At 45.0% G+C, this 13008-nt stretch overlaps 1 protein-coding gene across 1 annotated transcript in view; it reads left to right on the top strand.

The window, feature by feature from the left end:
• Cdhr3 (cadherin related family member 3) overlaps nucleotides 1–13008 on the top strand; it is a 62548-nt gene that overhangs the window by 41530 nt on the left and 8010 nt on the right. Inside the window, 6 exon segments of the mRNA XM_076853605.2 lie at nucleotides 2406–2577; nucleotides 3585–3687; nucleotides 4393–4491; nucleotides 5997–6223; nucleotides 8624–8795; nucleotides 10880–11130. Of these exon segments, the coding sequence (XP_076709720.2) occupies nucleotides 2406–2577; nucleotides 3585–3687; nucleotides 4393–4491; nucleotides 5997–6223; nucleotides 8624–8795; nucleotides 10880–11130 (1024 nt within the window).

Genomic DNA, 13008 nt, shown 5'->3' with positions numbered 1-13008 from the left:
GTGGGAGAAAATAGGCAGACAGCTGGATGAGGCTGAGGGAGTCTTTAGACCGTGATGCAAATCTGACCTGAGTGAAGGAAAGAGGAAGGAATGTGGTTGGAAATGTTCTAGATTGTATGGTTAGTCTAAGGTATGTTCATGAGGCCATCAGGAGTTCTGAAGCCAAAGTCAGCTGTCAAAGGACAGAATGAGCCTATCTTAGTATATCTGTCCCACTCAGTCATTGGTACATGGCCTCACTACAAAACCCAGGGACAGATTTCAAAGTACAGCTGCTGGGGCCTGTAGTCAGTTACAGTCCCATGGCTGAAGGTCTTCTAGGCACCTTCTCATGGCAGCCACAATATATTTTTGTAAGAACTTTTGCAAAGGCAAAACATGATTGATACCCAAAGAACAAACACAACCAACCACAAATCTTCCCATGCCTCTCACCACCTTATGAAAATCACGTTTGCAATCTGATTTTATTATTCCTCCCATCAAGAGATGGACCTCTCTCCTGGAATCTGGGCTTGACCACGTAAATTGCTTTGGCTACTGGAACTTTCACAAACACGGCACAATGGAGGCTTGCAAAGTGCTTGTGCATTGGGCTTGCTCTCTCTTGCTGCTTTTGGAACCCCGGGATCTCCATGTGAAGAGCCTGGTAGCCTCCTGAAGGATGAGAGCAAGGAGACCAGCCACCTTCTCACCACCAGCAGTGTGAGCAAGGCCATCCTAGACCTCCGGTCCCAGCTGAACTGCCAGTGACCACAGGAACCAGCCAAACCCAACAAGAACTCTGGGATAACCCACAGTATCATGAAAAAATAAAATAAAATAAATGCTTGTTGTTTTAAGCTACCAAATTTTGGGCTGGTGTGTTAGGTAGCAAAAGCTCACTGACATGATTTATGTGCATTTCATAGATGGAGAAGCCAAAACTTAGAGACATGATAAAAACTCTCCATGAAATGAAGCCTTCAGAGTCTCAGAGTCTTCCATACTAAGCTGGGCCTGGCCAGAGGCTCTGAGTTTGGAGAAGCTTTATTCATTTGTGTTATTTTTCTAGACCCTGAGTCAACTGAGATTAGGACCTCCAAATTCAACCCTCAATAAATCTCTCTTGAATGAGTGATACTAGGTCATTGGGAGCCTCTCTATTGCACTGGTGTGGCTGGGATACTACTCAAGGCATTCCCATCCTTCAAAGCATGGGAGATGATGTAGGATCAAGGGCTGCAGGGGCTGCAAGCGTACAGGGCTTTTCTCTAACCAGATTATAAACTCCTACAGTTTAAGGTTGGGGGTGAAATTTATATTTTTCTTATTTTCTTCTTTATGACTGTGCTCTTATCTGCTGCTGTCATTCATTCATTCAACAAATTTTTACTGAGTGCCCAAAACAGAGCAAATAAATCTTCCTCAAAGTGCTTATGGTCTAGAGGGGGGAAACGGACAATAAACAGGATAAATAAGTAAAATATGTAGTATGCTGGGTTACATTAAGTGCTAAGATTTAGAAATAAAGAGGGGAACAGGAGGGGAAGCCATGGGCAGGGGTCACTGATGTTTTAGATAGGGTAGCCTCACTGGGAAGGTAGTGTTGATCAGAGGCTAAAGAAAGCCAAAGAGGGAGTGACTCAGCTCTCTGTTACTATAACAAATGCCTGAGATAATCAACTTATAAGGAGAAAGATTTTTGGCTCACAATTTTGCAGGTTTCAGTCCGTGATCAGTTAGCCCCATTACTTAGGTAAGGCAGCACATCATGGTGGTAGTGTGCAGCGGAACAAAACCACTCACTTTATGGCTAGGAAACAAAAGAGAGCGAGGAAGGGGCCAAGGTCCCACAATCCCCTTCAAGGGTGTGCCCCCAATGACCTAAGGATCTCCAAGTAGGCCCCACATCTTAAAGGGTCCACCATGTCCCAACAGTGCCACCCTGGGAGGCCAAGCCTTTAATACACGGGCCTTTGGGAGACTGTCAATGACAGCAAGTGCAACGACCCAAGGCCAGAGCATGGCAGAGTGTGCAAGGAATGGCAGGAGGTCAGATGGCAGGAGGAGCATGCACCAGGAGCTACAGGACGTGAGTTCCGAGGGAGAACATGCAGCATGTCATGAGGGTCCTTCAGATCAAAGTTAGATGTCAAGTGAAATGAGGAGCCACTTAGGAGTTAGGAGCAGAGGACTGACACAAGCTGACAACATTTTAACTGGACGCCTCTGGTTGCTATGTTAAAAATAATCCGAAAGGAGGCAAGGACTGCAAAAGGGAGAACTGGGAGGAGCTTACTTCAATAACCAAGGACTTGCTTTGAACTGAAAATAAAGCCGAGGTGTGAGCCCAGGGCCTAGGTTAGAAGGAGCTCTCGATCACCATTTGTTGGGGGAAAATACTGACTCTGTGTTTTCACCAGCATTATGGTGTCTGAAACAGCAGCCAACGGGACGTCGCTTCTGGACCTGAACAAATTCTGCTTTGATGAGGACAGCGAAGCACCAAACAACAAATTCAACTTCACCACGCCATCTGGAGTGGGGAGCAGTCACAGATTTTTACAGGATCCAGCTGGCTCGGGGAAAATTGTGGTCAGTTTATGGTCATTGCATCATTAAGAGGGCATTGGGGAAGCTGGTCCAACATGCATAGTTCATTTGCTGCCCCATTGAGAGAAATTTCCAAGGTAACCCCCTCTCAGAGCCTCTGTAACAGACAAATTTAATAGCAAGCTTGCGTCTGGGTCACTCTTTATTTTACGCAGGTACTGGGAATCATTTGTTACACGCATGGCTGGGCTAGGTCGCTGGGGACTGGGCTCCTCTTCCCATAGCTCCAGCGCGCAGGCCTGCTCAGTGTGCCCTTACAGACACCTTAGTGGCCTGCCCTCTGTGCTCACGCTGTTTTGTTTATTGGAGGGCTCATTCCACAAATGACGTGTAGGGAGAGAAAGCAGGGCCTGGGCCACGAATCTGTCTTGATGGGTTTCATATCACATCATAGAACCGCCAGAGACCCAAAGGAGGATAAGACAAGGAGGGTGGGAAGGGCACGCACCAGGGCAAAAGCAGAATCAGAGTGTAGAGGTAGGTCTCAACAAGTTTCTTGAGACCTTCACCTGCCCGAGGCTCCTGCCCAAGGCTCCTGCCCGAGGATGTGGGTGGTGGTGGTGAAGGTGTCTGCCACAAGGGTGAAACTGCAGGGCTTTGCAGCTTCTGGAGACTGAACCCAGGGGTGTTTTACCACTGAGCTATATCCACAGCTCTTTTTATTTTAGACAGGGTCTCACTAAATTGCCTAGGGCCTTGCTAAAGTGTTGAGGCTGGCCTCAAACTTGGAACCCTCCTGCCTCAGTCTTCCAAATTGCTGGGATTACAGATACATGCCACCACGCCTGCCTGTTGGTAAATTTTTTGAATAAGTTCTCTAGCAGTGCACAACGGTATGGTTGTCACTTTTAAAACCTCCTCAAATGCATGTGAAAAGTGCTTCCAAAAGGATTATGCTAATTTACATATCCTCCAGCAGCATATGAAAATGTCTTTGTCAGTTTAATGAATAGATTGTTTATTTGTGTAATGTCTCTGTTTTAATCTAGTTGATTGGTGATCTAGACTGTGAAAATCCAAGTAATCTAGCAGCTGGCAATAAATACACCCTGATAATCCAGGTGCAGGACATTGCCTTTCCTTACTATAAAAGCAAGTATCATTTTGATTTTTTTTCATGTGGTATCTTCCTTGAGCATCAGCGACTAAAAACTGTGCTAAGTCATTGAAGGAGTTGTGCTAGGTCTTCCAGCCTTCTGATTGGGTTCTGATGCAGGGGCCTCCTTTTTCTTGACTGAATTACAAACCTTAAGGGTTTTGTAAGGGTCTCTCCGTCTTTAGTCTTGCTCCTTTCTAATGAATCTTCCTTTCTCAGTGATTTTTCAGGAAATGCACATGCCATCATATAATTTCCTTGAGTGTGTTTCTCATTGTCAAGTTGAGGTTCAAACTTTGGCTTGGCATACGAGTACTTTCATCATCCCACTGCTGCTTTTTAACTCACTAGAGGCATCTCCTCCCCACCCCGAAAGGCCCTGCCCCCTACTTTTTTCAACTAGACCAAACAGTTTACTGTTGTCCTGAGTGAATCATGTGGTTTTACACCTTGGTATTTTTGCACATCCCTAGAACACTCCCCCATCCCATCCTGTTCATCTGTCTAACTTCATCCTTGTAAGGTTCCATAGTGACCTGTACCTGTGCTTATCAGGAGGTGACTACCCTAAACGTCTTCAAGGAAGGAACCATCAGACCTTATCCACCTGTATTCCTGAATCTGCCCAGAAGATGCTTTAAAAATGTTGAATAAACAAATAACAAGTCTGACTTAAATTTGTTTCTATTTTCATTTTTTAGATAACATCTACATTTTTATATTAACAAGCCCAGAAGATGAGTTTCCCCTCATCTTTGATAGGCCATTCTATGTATTCAATGTGTCTGAAATACGACCAGGTGAGTCAGTCGAGAGGTAGGCCACAGGGCTCTGGTCCAAATGCACACTCTGCTTTCTGCGGTGGGGAAACCTCCTTCCAGAGGCCCCCAGGCATGTTTTTCACATTGATTCACAGCTGATTAGTGTTTATCGCACCTCTTATGTTTTTTAAATTGTCCTTGCTGCTGCTGCATCCTTCAGGTGAAACTGTGTATTGGAGCTGTGGATTAAACTGCATTTCCCTGAATCCCCTGGTTGCTTCCTTGGCGATTTGCCTGATTCTGCTCATCCTCCCTTTTTGTAATCTAAAATTTTCCTCTTGGTTTCCACTGTGATTTTTTTTTTTTTTTTTTTTTTTTTGGTCAATTCACTAAGAGAATTGAAACTTGAAAGTAGAACTTTCTCATTTCTCTATTTTCTCCACTTAAAAACAAAATAAAGACATTTTCTCTCTCTGCTCAGATTCACTGGACGCTTTTTTTTTTTTTTTCTGCCCACCCTTTATTACACTTTGATTTTTGTAGGCTTTTCCCAACAAGAAAGGACTCCTACTCCCAACTTCAGTTTGTCCTCATCTCCCTGGGTTTGAAGGCAATACTGTTTGCTAGCCCTCCTTTATAATCGAGTATATAAACTCTGGAGTGTAACAGACGTCCCCATAGCCTTTGATCTTGAGAACATGGACATTTCTTCCATATTTAAAAACCAAAGCAAATCCAGAGCACTCCCTCTAAAATTATCTCCTCTCCACTGTCTTGTTTCTTTATTACGGTCTCCATCTCTTGACATTAAGTCTTAAAATACTTAAAAAGAAGGTCCAAAGAAAATGCTTTTAATTCCTTATACCTCACCCAGCAAAAAACTCATTCAGCAGGAATAGGCTTTTGATGAATTCACTGCAATTATTTTTGACCACCTGCTCTGGGTCACACACTAGGTTAAAGAATAAGAGAAGCTTTCTGCTCAGGAGGAGTGTAATTTTTAAGAAAGAACTTCTATAAAACAAGGAAGCTAGAACTCCAACCGCCACACCAATGATATTTGTGAAACAGGCAAAATGGAACTGTATTTTAAAATCTACAGTCTGTAATCATCAGTTGCTAAATTCTTTCTTTTTTTTAAAGTGCTTTTCATCTTGTTTATAAGAGCAATTCATGCTCATTATAGAAAAATCTGAAAAATAGAAAAGACTTTTTGACAGCACTGTTGACAAAAAGATATGTGGGGATGGATGTTCTTTGCCCTGTTGTTTATGATAACAAAATAATTGGTGCCCTCAGAGCCTCTTTAAAGGCATGAATTGCCTTTCACACCTCACAGGACTGTTTGGATCATAGAGCCAATAACCTAGTGGTGCTCATTAGCATTATTTGAACTTAAGAGAATTGAAGATATAAAACATGCAGGGTCTGAACCGCAAGGAGTCCTCCAAAAGTCTTTCTGCCCATAGTGTGAAGACACATGTTCCTGGGCCATTCGCTTCCCCAACCAGTCAGGACTAATCCCGGGTGCTTCATTCCTCCAGCTAGAACCCGAGTTGGACAGGTGCGAGCAACCGATGGAGACTTCCCCCAGAGCAGCATCGTCTATTCCATCTCCTCTGGAGGGGCCAGCCCCCAGTACCCAAACATATTCTGGATTAATCCCAAGACAGGAGAACTTCAGCTAATAATAAAAGCCGACTATGAGACAACCTCCATCTACATTCTCAGAATCCAGGCCACCAATGGCGAGGACACCAGCTCAGTCACTGTGAGTCCATTCACTTATCCAACTGGTTGACCAGGGTCTGTCTGCTGCAAAGAGGGATCTTCACAGGGCACATCTTGCAGAGACGAGGAGAAATGAGTAGTAGTGCCCAGGACATAAAGATCCACATCTGTATCTGAAGGCCAAGTTTGTGCGTGACTAGGAGAAGCACTGAGACGGATGACCAGACACTGGGCATCTGTTCAACCCACAAACCCACTTTGTGAGACAAGGTTCCTTCTAAGTCCCTTTAAATCTCACTTTGCATTCCATGTGGGCTTGCAGTGAGATGCACATTGCTGGAAGTTGGGTGTGGTCTTATCGTTACCTGTCTCCTCTCCAAGAGTGTTTTGCCATATACGTACAATGCTGCTGTATCAGTCAGCTTTATGTCACTATATGAAGTACCTGACACAGGCTATTCTCACAATTCAGGAAGTTAAATTCCATGATTAGGTGGACAAATGGATTAGTCCCATTTGTTTGGGCTCCTAGTGAGGGTGGGTGGTACGTCATGGTGGGAGTGAGTGAGTATCTCAGAAAGTGCTCACAATTTGAGCAGGAAGCAGAGAGAGAGAAGATGGGCCAGGGTCCCACACTCCCCTTGGGAGCACACCTTCAATGACCTAAGGACCTCTCCCAAGGGCCCATCTCCCACAGGTTCCACCATTTTGGTCCTTGGGGACCATGCCTTCAACACGTGGACCTTTAGGGGACACTCCTCCAAACCATAGCTGACGTCTACTGCTGCAATGCTTTCCGTCCCTTGATGCTGAGAATCCTGGGAAAGGCAGATTCTTGTGAGCAGGAGTGGGGCCTGAGATCCTGCATCTCTAGCATGCTTCCCAGTGGTTCTGCTAGTCCTTGGCCACATGAGTAGCACATCAGGGTCATAGGAGGGTCTAATAGGTCCACTGGGTCAGGGGTTAGGATTATCTGAGGACAACATCGTGACCACAAAGACACAACTATTCCTTGTTCTTTCCCACTAATAAAGTAAAAGAGCATGAAGGCAAATGGACTCTTAGCTAGCAGCAGACTCCTGTGTGATATAGACAAAGGCTTGGAGTCAGGAGAATGAGTTCATTTATCAACTTTGATCTTAATTTTCCAAGGGGGTCTGAACAAGGCTTATCTCTATGTCCTTATTTCGGTACTTCTTAAGCGAAAAGTCCCCTGATAAATCCAATACCCAAATAGTTCAGTTCCTCTGATGACTTGTTTTGAATTAATGGGATGATGTTTTCAATGATGTGTGAGAGACTGGGCATTGCTAGCCGAGGAAAGCTGGAGATAATTGCAGTGTTTGTTAGGCTACAGGGTTTTTTTTTTTTTTTTTTTTTTTGAGAAAAATGAATGGACTTTACTGTGGAAGCTAACTAGAGTGAACATTTCAATTTATTCCCAGGCTCAGAAAGAGCTGAAATCCCCAAATTTCAACAGTAGAATGAATATGACTCAAAATTCATAAGCTTTTTAAAAGGGTGATGAACTAAATGATCATATAAGTCCCTTTCAGCTGACATTCTATGATTCTTGCTGGCAGGCATCCCAGTCTATATATGCCAATTTGCCGGGCACAAAGGACTGTGATGAAAGAGAATAGACTGGCCCCTGCTTCTGGCAGGTCAGCTCCTGGGCTCAGTGTGGTGCTAATAGCCCTGGTTACAGATGAGATCCCAGCTCTACCAGGCCCACTCATTCTGGCCCAGCACTCCTCAGCCACCGCTGCATGTCAGAATCTGCTGGAGAACACGAAAAAACCGTGCCTGGCTCCACCCTCCTGGGATTCCAATTCATTTGGTCTGAAACTGGCTCAAGAAAGCGGAGCCAGGGTTGAGAACCACCAGGGTTCTGTGCCCACCAAAGTTAGAGACTGAGCTTCCAATTCACAAGGGAAGGCAAACAAGAAAGTGCATGGGGTCCCTGCAATCTATACCCACTCGGGAAAAGAACTCAGCATCATCCTTGAGGAATGCACGCATCGAGGTGCCTGAGTGTATCATGAGGCTTGTGAATATCTGCATAGGCTACTTGCACACACATGTGCATGTGGTGCAAATGGCAAAGATGTTAACAGGTTGGGATTTAGGATAGAAGAGAACTGAATTCAGATCCCAGTTTTGCCTCTTACCAGCTGAATGGTGTTAGATCAATTACCTCATCTCTCTAAATCTTCTTTTCCTCATCCATAAATTGAAACAAAGTGGAAATGCAGCTTGGTGGTAGAGCACTTGCCTAGCATGCCTGAGGTCCTGAGTTCTAGTCCCCAGTACTATAAAACAAACCAAAAAAAAAAAAAAAAAAAAGGAATGATCATGTATCCTCCTCGTGTGAGGTTAAGTGAGCTTAACACATGGAAAGTACCTGGCATACAGTAAGCACCCCTTCTTGTTGCTCTAGGTCACTGTGAACATCATTGGAGAAAATGATGAAAAGCCAATGTGTACCCCCAACTCTTATTTCCTAGCCATCCCAGTGGATCTGAAAGTTGGCACAAACATTCAGAATTTCAAGCTGACATGTACCGACTTGGATTCCAGCCCCAGATCTTTTCGTTACTCCATTGGCCCAGGTACGGTATTTGGTATGGACAGCCCTGGACCTGTCTCTGAGACAGGACTGTGGCGTGTGTCCACACACTGGCCCGGGCTCCGTGTGGGGTGGGGTTTGAATGAGGAAGGAGGAATGAGTTGTTTAGTGATCCCTGTGATTTCCAGGGCTCCTCTTGGCTTCCCCCATCTCACCTAATTCTCCCACACCCATACACTCAGCTGTGCACAGGTCTCAGAAAGGGTGAATCCCGTTGAGACTGAATCCCAGCCCTCAAATTTCCAAACCATGAGTCACGTGCCCCTATTAGTGTAATTTTTAAAACTCCTCAACCGCCCCTTTTCCTAAAAGCTTGTCATGGGAGGCAGGGCATCCTAGGCCTCTCTCTGGATAACAATAGATTAAATAGATTAAATGCATTTTGAAACTGTGTCCTCAGCAATTCTCTTCTGCACCATTCATTTTCTCTCTTTAAAAATATACCATTGTGGGGGGAAAAAAGAGCACCTCTCAATGGAAATTAGACCAAAATAGCTCATCTAATGAAGTGCTGGGGCCAGAGATTTAAACCCAAACAAGCAGAGCAATTGCACAGGAAAGAGTAAAAATCCATCTCGGCCGCCTGCTGAGCCCTGGCAGAGCAGGAACTTGAACAGTAGGAAGCCTCTGAGCCGACTGTGTCACAAAACCCAGGGGCAGACGCTGCCTTGAGACTGCAGTTGCTGAAGATGGAAATAATCCATACTGAGAACCCTAAGGCCTTTATGGAGCACTTTGCTGCTCAGGGAGTAGAAATTGCATCATCTCCTGCTCCATTTACTGGTTTTCAGTCGGTAATGAGTCTGGAGCCACCAGAGGAATGAGCAGGAGCCATGCCTGGGCTGGCAGCCATCCTGCCCCAGGCTCCCTGAGCTGTGTGCTGTGAGCCCCAACAGACTGTGTGCGTGTTTAGTGAGGAGGTGGGGTGAGTTTAGAAGGACTTGGGGCTGAGCTCCAAACCAAACCAGGAGGCACCTTCCTTTGGGGAACTCTGACCAGTCAGGTTCCATGAAAGGCCTGGGGAGAACTTGGCCTGTGTTAGGGATGTGACTGCTCCACCTCTTGTGGCCCACTCGTGATGATGATAGGGGACAGACAGATGTGAATGAGAACACGAGTTAAGAGAATGATGTTATAAAATGGGCCCACTGGGCTGACCCCGCATGCTTTCTTTTCAAAGAAGCAATTTACCTGTAGCCCTGCCTGGCCTGAGTAGTCAGGATATGTCACATTCCTCAGCAAACTACCTGTTCACTGCAGGAGAAATGGAGGCCCAAAATAACGTTGATAAGAGGAACCCAACTCACCCTGAAGGTGGAGACTTTTTTGACCAGATCCTGAAACTCTGGGAGATAAGGATAATTCCTAACCATAGAATCCAATTAGCACCAGTCAGCATGGGCCAAGGTGACCTAGAGTTGCCATTAGTAGGTACTTGAGAGTTGATGTCAGCCTGCTGTCAGTCAAAAGTCAAAGGGTGGACCTGGATGGGACTCTCTAGAAACTTCTCTGGGATCTCCAATAAAACAAGAGTGCAGGAGAGGCACATTGTCCCTCTTCTCACTGAGAGGACCCACTCTCTTCCTTGATAGTGTCCCCTTTCCCTTTTCCTATCCCTTCAACAACCTGTTCCTGTTACTCTGAGCAACATGTCTGAAATATTTCTGACTTGATCACAATAATCCGGGTTTGAAGTGGGGGACTTTGCACCTTCTCAGTTTTTCAGAAGTCCTCAGCTCTGGAACAGTCTGAGAGTGAGTTACAAGTTATTGCTAAATAAATCCTGGATTGTCAGCTAGTGGGGGCTGTACCATGTTATTAAATCTCCTCTGCCTGATGGCACCTAGGACAGGTAGGTTGTGGTGCTTTTCTACTCTTCCTTGTTTGCAGCCACTGTGCTTATAAGTGAGTTTCTTTATACTAACGAAATCTCCCGTGCAGCCATGACCCAGCCCTGGTGCCTCAGTCGTGCCGTCTACCCTCCAGTGTGGACATTCAATGCAGTTTTCTTCTAAACCTCTATCTGCACTCTTCTTCCTTTTACCAACACCCTGGTATCTCATTTAGGCAATATCAACAGTCACTTCACCTTCTCTCCCAATGCTGGCTCCAATGTCACACGTCTGCTGCTTGCATCCAGCTTTGACTACGAGGGTGGCCTTGATAAGATCTGGGACTACACACTACTTGTCTACATAACTGATGACAACTTGCTGTCTGGCAGAAGGAAAGCTGAGGCTCTTGTTGAAACAGGGACGGTGACACTGAGTATTAAAGTCCTTCCCCACCCCACCACGATCATCACCACCACCCCCAGGGTAAGCACTTGGGGGTATGGAATCCTGAACCACATGCCCTTGTGGTTTATATCAATAGAGCCATTTGATCCAGGAGAAGAGTGGGATGGGCTACAAAGAGTTGAGGTATTAGGCTGGATCAGAGTGGCCACCAAAAGGTAGGCAAAGCCCTGGCTGAGACCTTGGACCCTTGGAACTTTTAACATCATATCCTGGTTTAAAAAAAAAAAAAAAAAACTACCTTCAGTAGATGAATGGATAAAGAAATTATGGCATATATACACAATGGAATATTACTCAGCATTAAAAGAGAATAAATCATGGATTTGCAGGATGGAGTTGGAGAATATCATGCTAAGTGAAGTTAGTCAATCCCCAAAAAAACCAAAGGCCAAGTGTTTTCTCTGATATATGGATGCTGATCCAAAATGGGGGTGGGGGGAACCATGGGAGAAATGGAGGAACTTTAATAGGGCAAAGGGGAGGGTGGAGAATGGAGGGGACATGGGGGTAGAAAAGATGGTGGTGGAATGAGATGGACATCATTACCCTAAGTATGTATGAAGACATGAATGGTGTGATACTACTTTGTGTACAACCAGAGAAATGAAAAATTGTGCTCTATGTGTGTACTATGAATTGAAATGCATTCTGCTGTCATGTGGAACAAATTAGAATAAATAAATAATTTAAAAAAAAGAAATGCAAAATTTCAGACCCACTCTAGATTATTGTTATGATTAACATTATCATTATTGTTATTGGTATTGGTATTATTTTGTGAAACTGGGGATTGAACCCAGGAGTGCTCTACCACTAAGCTACATTCCCTGCCATTTTTTGTTTTACTTTTTATTTTGAGAAAGGGTCTTGCTATATTGCCCATATTGGCCTTGAATTTGCAATCCTCCTGCCTCAGCTTCCTGAATAGTTGGAAATATGCCACCATGCCCAGTCCACTCCAAATTATTAGTTATACCTCACCAACCATGACCTTCAGGGAAGGAGGCTGGAACCTGGAATCCCTAACCCCATCTCTAGACCCATTGGATCAGAAACTTGGTGGTGGGGGCCAGCAATCTATGCTTGTAAAGAGCCTTCCAGGGAATTCTGTTGTGCATAAAAGGTTGAGAGCCACTGACTTAGAAGGGGAGACAGATTACAATCAAGCACACCAATTAATAAAATAATTGCAGATTGTGGTAATTGTTAAGAAAAAAATAGCAGGTGCCATAAAAGAGAAGAAAGGGAGAAACTTGGAATCTGACAAGATTATCCCCTCTGCCTCTCAGAGGAACTGGTCTCTCTTCTTTTGTCCCCTTCCTTCTTCTCCTAGTAAAAGTTGCACCCCTGGTCAGGGGCCCCATATTTGTAGCATACCAGAAGAAAGTGATTGGAACCTTAGAAAACCACCTACCACGGTGGCCAACTTGCACTTGGCAGAGTCTTCCTGGGAGCTGGGTACTGTTTCTCTCCTGTGCTCCAGTGGATATGACCCCCCATGAGTGGAGCCAGCAAGCTTAAGGGCTCTTTGTGTAACTAGTAGGCTCCCTTGAGAAAGGCATTGCCACCTTTCTTGGGCTTACAGCATGACCTAGTTATGGCATCTCCATGGCTTGTTTGCTGTGTCTCCTGCTCTAGGAAGCAGATGCTGAACTTGAGGCTCCGCTGTGATAGCAGCCCACTCACCTGGCAGCACCAGCTGTCTCCAGTGAACACTGAAAAGCCTACGAGGTGTTAGAAAAACAGCTTTCGTGGTTCATGCCTTCTCAGTGAGAGACAAGGGCTATATTAGTCCCTGGATTATGCTGTTATTGCAGAAAAACAGCCAATGGATCATTTAGCTTTTGGGAAGGGGACAAGAGACAGAATGAAATTAGGCCTGGAGTTGCTTTTCAG

This window comes from Callospermophilus lateralis, chromosome 1 (assembly GCF_048772815.1).
Source record: "Callospermophilus lateralis isolate mCalLat2 chromosome 1, mCalLat2.hap1, whole genome shotgun sequence".
Classification (NCBI taxonomy): Eukaryota; Metazoa; Chordata; class Mammalia; order Rodentia; family Sciuridae; genus Callospermophilus; species Callospermophilus lateralis.
The sequence above is the reverse complement of the archived record's forward strand: the minus strand, read 5'-3'. Positions and strand labels throughout refer to the sequence as shown.